General features: G+C 35.4%; 1 protein-coding gene across 4 annotated transcripts in view; it reads right to left on the minus strand.

Moving 5' to 3' along the window:
* DPP8 (dipeptidyl peptidase 8) overlaps positions 1 to 11,993 on the minus strand; it is a 46,355-nt gene that overhangs the window by 13,494 nt on the left and 20,868 nt on the right. For all 4 annotated transcript variants that reach the window (XR_010380808.1, XM_031452861.2, XM_010993558.3 and 1 more), the window contains 8 exons: positions 11,712 to 11,840; positions 11,092 to 11,153; positions 9,309 to 9,409; positions 8,453 to 8,630; positions 7,403 to 7,562; positions 4,188 to 4,267; positions 1,443 to 1,595; positions 1,071 to 1,206 (listed from right to left, as the gene is read on the minus strand). Coding sequence is in view for 3 of the 4 variants with exons in the window: in XM_031452861.2 (XP_031308721.2) it covers positions 1,071 to 1,206; positions 1,443 to 1,595; positions 4,188 to 4,267; positions 7,403 to 7,562; positions 8,453 to 8,630; positions 9,309 to 9,409; positions 11,092 to 11,153; positions 11,712 to 11,840 (999 nt within the window). In the remaining variant the exon portion in view is untranslated. The remainder of the gene's footprint in view (positions 1 to 1,070; positions 1,207 to 1,442; positions 1,596 to 4,187; positions 4,268 to 7,402; positions 7,563 to 8,452; positions 8,631 to 9,308; positions 9,410 to 11,091; positions 11,154 to 11,711; positions 11,841 to 11,993) is intronic.

Below are 11,993 nucleotides of genomic sequence, written 5' to 3' on the forward strand. Positions count from 1 at the left end.
CACAAATAACTGACTCTCCCCCTTTCAGGTGATGAGCAAGAAATTAAGCATGAACAGTTACCTTTAAAAAAGAAAATCTAATGAACATGTCAAATTATCTATTTCAGAAGCAGACACACAGTACTATGAATAATCCTTGGAGTCAAGGAGGTATTTACATGCAGAACAATACAGATACTTTGCACTCGGTTTGGTGTGACTTATTGATGGTTAAGCCATATACCTGATTAGAAACTGAAAGCACAAATTAACTTAGACAATTTAACTTGATCACAGCAGGTGCTCAAAACACATTTGTTTCTGATCATTAGAAAATAAGCCTAATCAGGACGCAGAAAAAAAGGAAGTCATGATTAGTCTCAGGTTTTCCAAAGCTATGCAGACCTATCCTAAGTCTGCGTATACTGGACGATGTGACAGTCTAAGCAGAGACCGTATTACTAATCCTGATCGTGGACATCAAAATATTCTTACACCTTGTGCTTTTGCACTGATGTTCTAAGTCCTTAGCAGACATTAATAAACGAAGATACTTAACAGAAAGAAGGATTTGGGGATAAAATGAATTAAAAGATAAATAAAATCAGTCCATTCTTTATGTTTAAGAAATCAAGCATTTTAAAAATAATTCGTAGTGTTCTTCACTCTCACACAGAATGAGTGTTCTATTTTTTATTAAGATAGCCATTACAAGTTATTTAGAATTTAAGAAAGTCACCAGCTGGTATTCCTTAAAGCTGCAGCTTCCCTGCTCAAGAGTTCAGCATACGTTATCTTCAAGTGCATTCGTTTATCTGGGAAATCATCCAAACATGTGAATAAGTCATTTCCTAGCTGATATCTTGACTATTTTAATCTTATTTTCAAAAAGGCCTTCCAGACCTGCTCCTGCCTAAAGTTATCTGGTAGTTGACAGACTAGGAGGGGTGGGATCAATCAGGAAGCCAGCAGCTCAGGGACAGGCAGTGGTGAGGGATGGGAAGACTGTCCGGGAAACGTGGACATACGACACAGGTTTAGTGCATTAATGTACTAATTCTACTTAAGACCAGTTTCAGGGAAATGAGTACCTGCTGAATCCAAAATGGTGGCCCAAAATTCCTTTGTTTTGGAAGCTGGGTCATCTTCAGGACTTGATAGCTTGTAAAGGGACACACAGTGTGGATTCTTCTGGTTACTATACTTACTTATAAAGAAGTCACAATGCTAGAGAAAGGAAAAACAATTACTTTTTCCCCAGGGAAAAGTAAAAACCTCTGCCCTGATGCTATAGCAGGAGCATGCTAAGAGTCTGACCATTTATATACACATACAATGCTAAAGTTAAGGCTAAGCTTTTTGCAGGCCAACTTCACTGATTTTCACATTACTGAGGAGGAGTATTACATGAGCAGAGTGTTTTTTATACGACAGGAAACCCTTTACAAACAAGGGCTTAATACCCGGCTGATGCAGCAGGAGTGGGAATAGCCACGGTCGGTCAGCCTTGTCGCCTCTCCAGGATTTACATAACTGACCACGTACAGGTGATGTTCTAAAGGAGAGTCTTTGGTGCCTTCAAAATATACCAGCTTTCTGACTTCATCAACCTGGATCTGTCAAAATAGCAACAACAGAAAATTCAGTACTAGCAAAACCTTGGCGAGGCCAGTAATTCAACAAACAATACCCAATTTTATTCAGAATCAATTCAGTCACCTTTGATTTGTGCCTCTATTAAAAAATTTGTCACCAATGTTAATAAACCTGAGTTGGTTTTATTCATGTCTTATAGCTAAGACTAGATTCTGTCCAAAAAAAAAAAAAAAAAAAAAAAAAGGACGACTGAGTTGCATGCTAGTGGCAGAGTTTCCAATATGGTTAGAATGTATGCTCTTCCTAAGATACACTGATTATTTCATTAAAATGACAACCCTCTACAGAGAGAAAATACCTATACAGGTCAACCATTCATGCACATTTAAGCGTCTAATTTTAGCATTCTGCCTATTTCTCAGTGCAGCATTATCTTGAGCAGTATTCTTTTGGTCTTTTGCACAAATTTGCAAAAATGTTTTATCTGTTTGGGGTTGGCAGGTAACTGAACTCAATCACTCAATCAGTTTCAATACTGGTATAGTTTATAAATAAGTATGGATAAGATCTTTTAAGTCTTCAATTCCAAACTCAAAAAAAAACCAAAAACAAAAACTGCAAGTAAACTCACGGCTGAATTCACTTGATGTTCTTCCCAAATTACAGTAAGATTTTAAATAACTGGCTTTTATTGTTTCTTTTTAAGATCTTCTACCAGCCTACTCAAATAATGTTTAATAAAATTCACCATTTTTTTTTACATAGCAAAGAAAACATAGATACATTTCTAAAATGAATATTTTTAAATGCCACATATTCTTCAGGAAGCTTCTTCATCATTACAAACACTTTTAGCATGCATGGATACAGAAATAAATACAGTTGACATTAAGTAGGCCCATATGACAGAGACAGAAAGGATATAAGGGATAAGAAATGGCAAAATCATGAAACCTCACAGGTACGTGTTAATCTGTGTGAAAGGTCAGGATGGGTTCTGCTCGTGACCTAGAGGCTAGAAGTCAGGCCTTTCAAAATTGAATAAATAACTTATTAATTCCTCACTCCCCTTTTCTTTGTTTCATGTAACAACTTTACAGGAAACACGTGAGGCCTTCAGCATCACATGAGTATCAAAATCACCTGAGGGGCTTGTGAAACAGACTGCTGGGTCCCATTACCAGAGTTTCTGATTCAGGAGGTCTGGAGTGGGCCCAAGAATTTGCAGTTCTAAAAAGTTCCCAGAGATGCCAATGCTTGGCTTCTGGTGCAGGGGCCATACTTTGAGAACCCTAAGGGGGCACATGGACTCAGAAGTCTCAAAGCTTTACCCAACTACTGTCATTAGAAATCTTTGGGTGTGAGCTAGGTCACTGGCAAAAGTAAAGAAGGGAAGAGTGACTTAAAAAAAATAAAGCAAGGATAGAGGGAAAATAGAAGAGTTAGAAAGAGGACACAAACACATCACAGAAATAAGCATGACATACACAAAGAAGAAAACTGATGCACAAGATAGCTAGTAGTAGAAAGACATTCAGGTTGCCCAAATAGGGTTCAGATCTGTATAAATACAGTTTTAAGGGCTCCCTCAGTATTATCCAACCATTACACAGCATGAAGTTTACATCAGCATAATTTTTTGTTATCAGAATTCAGAATTCCACTGTAAGATTCTTCTCAGGTGACAGTAACATCCAAGGTCCCTCAACAGAAAAAATACATATATTGACTACATAACCAGAAGGCCATGTGACACTCTCAGTGGAAATGAGACTTTAAAAGTTGCCTATTATATTCTAAAGTTTTTACCAACAAAAACAAACCTGGGACCTGGATCTTCTTTCTTTCTCCTTAATCACCCTGGGGACTACGAGTGACTTCTATAGTAGCCAGTATACATAATCCTTCAATAAATCTCCGAATCAGTTTGAGGAAATCACAGGCCTTCACTAAATCCTGGTAGCATACATCAACTTAACTGTATGTATCACACATATAAAGGATGGAGTTCTTAGAGCTCTCATGAAACTGACCACCTAACTGAAAGTTGAAACAAATGTGAAATACTATAAAAGGCAAAAGAAAAAAAATTAGAATTCATTGAATTGCTACAGAAAGCCATATGCCAAGGGTGACTTCTTATCAGTCTATGCTCTCTATAAATGTCCATCATATTTGCAGGTGGTAGATGAAACTTTACATTTGTGAGATAAGGTAAACAGATGAACACAAGAGCTTCAATACCTCAGAAGCAGTAAACGCAACTTCTAATACAGAAATGACAGGAGTAGCCTGTAAGAGATTTAGAAATAATTTTCAAACTGTATCCTAACTCACAGCTTTTGCTAGACTCGGAAAGTATTTTAAGTAGTAACACTGTATTTGAAAATGCTGACTTTTAGTAACCACAGCACATCTAACACTAGGGTTATGAAATGGGTGGGATTTATACATTAAACTAAGACTCTTCTTTTCTAACAACTTGAGCTCTTCAGGCCCTAATTTAATAGTTTCAAAATACTGGGGTCAAATGAAGTTGCACTCCTGGTTTTTTGTACTGTATACACACAGCCGATGTTGACGAAACATGTTATTAGAATAAGAGAACATACATTAGATCCATGTCGGCCAAGAACTTCCCATTCACCACTGGTAATTGCTATTTCCTCTTTGACAGGACATTTGAAATCACCTAAAGATAAATACAGTTGTAATTCAGCACTTCGCACCAGACTATAAACAAATGAAACAATGAAGAACAGTATTCTAAACGCTTTTTTCCAAAAAAGTACACTGAAAAATTCAAGTTATGTTTGCAGTAATGAAAATGTTTTGGAACTAGATAGAGGTGGTAGTTGTACAATATCATGAATGTATTAAATGCCACTGTTCATTTTAAATGTACATTTTAAACCGGTTAATTTAATGTATGTGAATTTCACCTTAATATAAAGTCTACAGTTAGAAACATTCCAGGTTGTGAGTCTTCATGATGGAATGATCTACATAAATAAAGTAAAAACAGCAAAATAGATTCTTATGGCAAAGCCAGAAAAGAACTCAAAGTCACTTGCCTTCCTAAACCTTTGCCTAGACAAACAAAATCATGTAATGGGTCAATAAGGCATTCATTTCTTCTAGAAATGCAACAAAACTACTTAAGAAGCCCAGAAGGAACATTTTAATACCATTGTTTTTTATTTGCCAAAAATAAACCGGGTATTTACCATAGTATATGCCAATATGTCCCATTTATCTTTATGAGATTCTGTCTTGATACATGAGGTTCTCAGTGGCCTAAGGAGGAGGCTGAAAAAAATGGAAACCATTGCCCTATGCCTGGCTAGTGCTAGGTATGGCTGTGAGGAGTGACAGCTGAGGACAGGCTGAGATGGTCAGATGATACAGGATCTTAACTAGGGTCCCACTCAAGTTAAAAAAACAGACTTCTTTTTCTTAGATACAAAAATTCCACTTAAGTACATTAAATTTTATCACCAGAAAATGAATATTATTTAACATATATAACAAATTCAAATTGTTTCACATTATAGCCACTTAAGGAAGGAAAGAGGAGAGAGGAACAAAATAAAATGGACATCAGGAAAAGGAGGAAGATCTGCAGCAAGAAAGAATAAGTAAAAAGGAGGGAAATGAAAAGAAGTACAGAAACTGAAGGGCCCAGAAACAGACACCAAGAAGGAACAGAGACTAGGCGTTCTGAATGAACCTCAGCCGAGGGGAAAAGCTCTTCTTATTCCTCAATTGGAGTATAAAATTTTAAGCTATCTTCTTTCTATTACTGTCCCAAGCATGTTGTTTTAGTTAACTAACTACTGTTCACAGCTCTCTGACCAGTCTTCATCACTAAACTTTCTGGCATTCCATAAGTGGATTTATTTAATTTCTGAACACCAGAAGAATTGGTAGGGCAACTTCACGCTAAGGGCCAAGTTAAATTAAGGCTCTTAGGGAAGAAATCTCCATCTTAGATATACAAGATCTTGTCTGACTTTAAAAAAAAATTAGACTAAGGAAAGGAGCAAAGTCATAGGCAGTATTTACTTTGCTAAGATGGAGCTCACTGTTTCCCAAGTAAGAATGATATTTAAAAGGCCATGTTGAGGGGGAAAAGTATAGCTCAGTGGTAGAGTGCATGCTTAGCAGGCACGAGGTCCTGGGTTTGATCCCCAGTACCTCCGTCAAATAAAAGTAGGTAAATAAATAAATAAACCTAATTAGCCCTCCATCCCAAAAAAGGCCATGTTGAAAAAACAAACAACCCAAATAAAAAGTTGAGAAAGGATCTGAATAGACATCTCTCCAAAGATACACAAATGGCCAATAAGCAGATGAAGGAATGTACAGTATTACTAACCAGCAGGAAAGTGCAAATCAGAAGCACAATGACATACCATTTCACACCCCCCGTAGACAGCTATTGCCAAAACAAACAAACAAAAAACCCTAGAAAAATCACAAAATTTGGAGGATGTAGAGAAATAAGAACCTTTGTGCACTGCTAACAGGAATGTATTATTAAAGTGTAGCTGCTATGGAAAAGAGTATGGTGGTTCTTCAAAAAATTAAAAAAGGAATTACCATGTCCAGCCATTTCACTTCTGTGTATATACCCAGAAGAACTGAAAGCAGGGTCCGTACACCCATGTTCGTAGCAGTATTACTCCCAATAGCCAAAAGGTGGAAGCAACCCAACTGTTCATGGGTAGATGAATGGATAAACAAAAACAAAATGTGGTATATACATACAATGAAATATTATTCAACCTTGAAAAGGAAGGCCATTCTGATATGTGCTACAACCTAGATGAACCTTGAGGACACTATGCTAAATGAAATAAGCCAGACATTAAAGGACAAATATACTTATATAAAAGTATAATTATACTTAAATGAGGTATCTAGAGTAGTCAAATTCATAGAGACAGAAAGTGGTTGCCAGGGACTGAGGGGAGGAAGGAATGAAGAGTTATTATTTATTTTCCACTAAATTAGGTATTACACATTGGATAGTTTCAGTTTTAGAAAATGAAAAAAGTGCTGGAGATGGATGGCGGTGATGGCTGCAGAACAATGTTAACATACTTAATGCCATGAAACTGCACACTTAAAATGGTTAAATTGGTAAATTTTGTTATGTGTATTTTACCACAAAAAATGGCTGAGTCTGTTAAGTTACAAATGGCAGTTAAGCATATAACATTATAAAATGCCTAGGGTCCAAAACAAACTCTGTATTTTTAAAGTAGAAAACCATAACTCAATTTTTCAAATACCCAGGAGATGTATCTGATGTACTATTTCATTTTTTCTAGGCTTACACATTCTATATTACATTTCCCAGAAGGAAAACCATCACATTTTAAAAAGAAATTAACTTCAGCTGACATAATATTTAATTTCACTTTGGGCAACATAATTTTATCAGTCCGAAGTGCTGTAACTATAAATTAACTTTAGCGTGGATGCAGACAGTATTAAAAAAATCTAGTATGTACAAATATCTACTCACTATATAACATTTTTAAAATAGCTTTTTTAATCTAAAAATTATATGGGCTGATTTTAAACAAATTAAAAAGTACAGTCAAGGTCAAAGTCAAAAAAAAAAAAAAAAGAGAAAGTAGAAATAAGTAATCCCAGTACCCAGAGATGACCCACTATGAACAGTTTATTATGTATCCACCGAGAACTCTGTCCTACGCTTATAAAGTATACAAAAAAAAAAAAAAAAATTAGATTACCCTGCCCCTCCCACCTCTGCTCCCAACATTTTTTCCTTTTTAAATAAAAAAGGATTTCTTACTTGGGGCAGGCAGCCCACCACTGGATCGTTTATATTTGCTCTCCTTTAAAATGGATGTGATTTTATATAAATGACGGAAACCTGTTTTGCATTCAGAGGCAAAAATAAATTCAATTTCATCTTCATGACTTTGGGGAAAAACATGAAAGATGTCATGGATCTGTAAAATGAATAGCTTAATTTACTATACACATTAATGAAAATACTACATAAACAATTCAATTAAGCCAGAGAAAGAAGAATTACTTGATAAACATACTCCGAAATATAAATAACCGTCAGGCTGGGGGCATGGTATATGCACAATGTTAGATTTTGCCTGGGCCTTTCATATTTATCTTACTTTAGTCAAACACTTCATCTATTTAGAAATAAATGTTTCCAAATGGAGAAGATAGAAAAATGTGGCCAATAACTGTTTCTTACTCACCATTCTCTGCAATCCTTTGAAACATGGCACGAGGTTTGTTTAATGATATAAACCTTATTACAGAAATGATGAGGATAAATTTTTTTTTTTTTTTTTACTTTTCTTTTCCAGAGAGAAACATTTTAACAGTTGAAGGGAAAGCAGATGTTCATCTGGTTTATGTGAATCATATGAAGCCTATATTCAGCCAGGGAGTGAGCTGGCTTTATTTATTTTGTATCTTGTTTTAAGTTTTTTCCACTAAACTGGAAAATTCAAAATTAATCCCAAACTGGTATATTTTGGTATAGTTTGCCAACTTAAAAGAGAAAGCCCTTTCCAAAAAAGACAGAACTCCTGTGGTCCTCTCAGAGGCCCTTGGATGAGGCAGTGTTTTCGATATCCAGGAACAAGGGCAATTCTGCAGCCAGGGAGACGTCATTTCAGTGGCATCTACTTTCTGTCTACAAACCCCTCCCCATTCTGGAACCATCATTCCACTTTGAAATGTTCTAACTAAGCAAATAATGTTCATGATTACTTTGAACTTAAAAAATTCATTTTGATAGACTGCGCTCAAGCTTCATTCGCTTTAGCACTCTGAGAAAATATTTAAACCAAGTACAAGAAAACATGCATACATTTATCCAGATGTCTGTTGTTTCTTCATAGATAATAAGTGGCGTCACAGAGTCAGGCACTGACTCAATGAGTCTCTGCCTCTCCATGGCATCATCTTCTACTGGGATAAATAACTCAGGTGAGATCAACACTATCTGCAGGCGAGTCTGGGAGCGATCGAGCAGGATGGCCCAAGCACTGTTTAGATAAATAAAAGGAAAGAACCAAAAATAAAGCCAACTTGCAGAAAATGAATACTCTACTACTTCCTCCCCTAGCACCCATCAGTTATTTCTGTAATCACAAAGGAAGAATTGCTTTAGTTTATGTTAAATTATCACTTATAAATGACTAATTTAAAGTATTAGCTTATTCTACACTTATTTTTAAAAGTTAAGCTTGAGCAGAGTTTTTTAAAGTGGTTTTCTTTAAATTTCCAAAATCACAGGTGGCTTTTGAAATTGTTTTCTCCCTTTAATGTCAACAAACACCAGCCTTGTGAAACTCCTGTTATCCGCATTAGACACAGGAACTATGTGTAATCAACTTTACATAAGGCTCTACAAATATTTGCTTAAATTATATAATAATAAAAGTACACACTTACACGTGAGCCTGAAAGTCATACAATTTAACCACAAATAACACTGTGAAACCATGACTGGCTAGGTAAGAGACAATTAAAATGCAATGCACCTACACTTATAGGATTACAAATCCACAAGTCAATTTAGTTCAGGAAAAATTCTTTGTGCAGAAATAACTATGCTGCAAATTTACATGTGAAGGCAGCTGCCCTGGAAAGAAAAACCTAATAGCACAGACAGTTCTGGATCCTAAATTATTTGTAAGGAAGTGACAATTTAACATACGCACTATTTTCCCTCTGGAGTCCATCCAGCTCTGGCAATATATTCAGCTCCTTCAAACAGAATCTCAAAAGGCTGAATTAGCTCCTTATCTATGACATCTATAATCTATTAAAAAAGAAAAAAAGGAATCTAGTTATAGAAGACTCAAATAATTCGCTTACTGGTCCACTTAAATCACTATCTTTAACAACATGACACCTTTTCAGTCTTAGGTTAATAGGACGTAGCAAAACCAGCAATAAGTTGTGGGTTACCTATACTAGTGTTCTTTATGCCTAAAAAAGTTCTAACTACAAGAATTAGCAAAATCTAAAAGTCTTTTCCCATGAGTTTATACTAATAGAACTCTTGAAAATCACCAGTAAATCAGGTTTTAATCACTTTAGACTCTAGTATCTAAGAAAAATCATAGTCCCTAGTTCCTTATATTTTACCCTAAAATATTATTTGTATAATATATTAGTGAAATGGTCCTGGGTAAGCAAACTTTTTCCCTTTAAAAGTCTAGCTAATACAATTTAAAAAAAATAAATTTTAAAAATGGGCAAAAGATCTGAATAGACAGTCCCCCAGAGAAGATATACAAATGGCTAATAAGCACATAAAAAGATCACCATCATTAGCCATCATAAAAATGTAAATCAAAACCACAGTAAGGTACAACTTCAAACCCACTAGGATGGCTATGAGACAAACAGGAACAAGTGTTGATAAGTATGTGGAAAACTTGGAAACCTCACACACTGCTGGTGGAAATATAAAATAGTACAGCCACCTGGGAGAAGTTCAGCAGATCCTCAAAGATTAAATAAACATAGAGTTATCCTAGGACCGAACAAATCCACTCCTAGGTATCTAACCAAGAGAAATGAAAACTTGTACACCCACATTATTGGCAGCAGTATTTTTAACAGCCAAGAGTTGGAACAACCCAAATGTCCATAACTGATGAACAGATAAATAAAATGTGGTATATCCATACAATGGAATATTCTTAGGTGATAAAAAGTAATGAAGTGCTGTTATATAGTGTAACATGATTAGTGCTTGAAAACATGATATTAATTAAAGAATCTAGACTAGATACTGTATGATTCCATTTACACAAAATGTCCAGTGTATGCAAATCCACAGACAAAGATTAACGGTTACCCCGGGGCTGAGGGGCATAGGAAGGTTTGGGGGTGATGACCAAGGGATGTGGGTTTCTTCTAGAGATGATGAAAATATTCTAAAGTTGACTGTGGTGATGGCTGCACAACTCTGTGAATACACTAAAAGCCATTTTAAACTTTAAATGAGTGAATTGTACTGTATGTGAATTATATCTCAATAAAGCTGTTTTAAAAAAGTCTAGCAGAGAAGACTGCTTTTTAATTAATTTTGTATATATTCAGCTTACAAGGATTTGGCTGTCCAAATCAGAGAACAGTAGTATAAGAGAAGTGAGGGATATTTAATATTTATTTATTTTATACCATAGACATCTATTCAGCACAGAAGGTAACTTACCAGTCAAAAGCCACTATTTAAAAAACAATGATCTGGAGAATTAGCAAAGGCAAAGGGGAAACCCTATTGGAAAGCAGTAGTAAATATGCATATCCCCATATTCCTACTGAGAACCAGCAGAAAGTTTTCAAAGTAGAAAATCAGGTCAACCTGAAATCATGATCTGCAGATCTCAGCAAGTTCAACGAGTCCAAAACATAAAAAAGTGTATTTAGGATCTCTACTGACTGACTAGTCAAATGACACAAAAAGTTAACTCGGCATTTTATACTTACCCTTCCTTCAGTATCAATCAGTATCTCCGACATCTTAAAAGTGACTTTTGGATTTGCTGTGCCTTTAGAAAGAGACATAAATGAACAGTAATGCACATCCAAAATTATTCAAACTAATGTTGCCAGGTCAATCCTTTTTTCACTTCAGTTAAATCAGGGATACTGCATAGAGTCAGGGCTTGATAGCATAAGAAACTCAAAACTCCATTTCAAATTCACAATTTTTAATATGGGTATTAAAAAAAAGCTGTAAAATATCAAGTCAGTAGGTAATAAAGAAGGGAAATCCTGTATCATTTTACAGTTGAAATGCTGTAAACAGCAATATGGGGGGGAAATTACTAATTCATTAAGAACATAATCCCTTAAAAATCTTCACTTCCTAGCAAAGACACTTTTTTATTCATTTCTTGAAATAATCAGTACACTTCCCCAGCTTTGAAAATAACTAAAAGGATCAGCTTGTAATTAGAAAAGCTACTTCAGGGACACTTAATACACAACTCATCCTTACTAAGGCTGTAAAGAACCAGTGTTGACCATCCCTTGGGGTAACTGCAGAAAAAATCTTGTTTCAAAAGTAGGAATGAATGAATACAAATGCCAAAGGAATACAGTACCTGTTTTAGGATAACGGAATGAATCTGCCCTCCTTGTTTCCAACATAGGTGATGTAACATGAATAATTTCCACCTCAGATTCATCATTTTCTTCATACAGAATTCTAAGAATTTTGCTGCCACTGGGAGCTTAAAAGGAAATTAAATATTGAAAATGTAGAAGAATTATGCCAGAAATTAATCATAATTGACCAGTCCCTCTAGTATTATATTTCCCATAGTGAAAAATAGTTTATATATGAACTACGCTGCCTTTTATGTTTGAAAATATCACTAGTCTTT

Source organism: Camelus dromedarius, chromosome 5, assembly GCF_036321535.1.
Source record: "Camelus dromedarius isolate mCamDro1 chromosome 5, mCamDro1.pat, whole genome shotgun sequence".
In the NCBI taxonomy this organism is placed as follows: Eukaryota; Metazoa; Chordata; class Mammalia; order Artiodactyla; family Camelidae; genus Camelus; species Camelus dromedarius.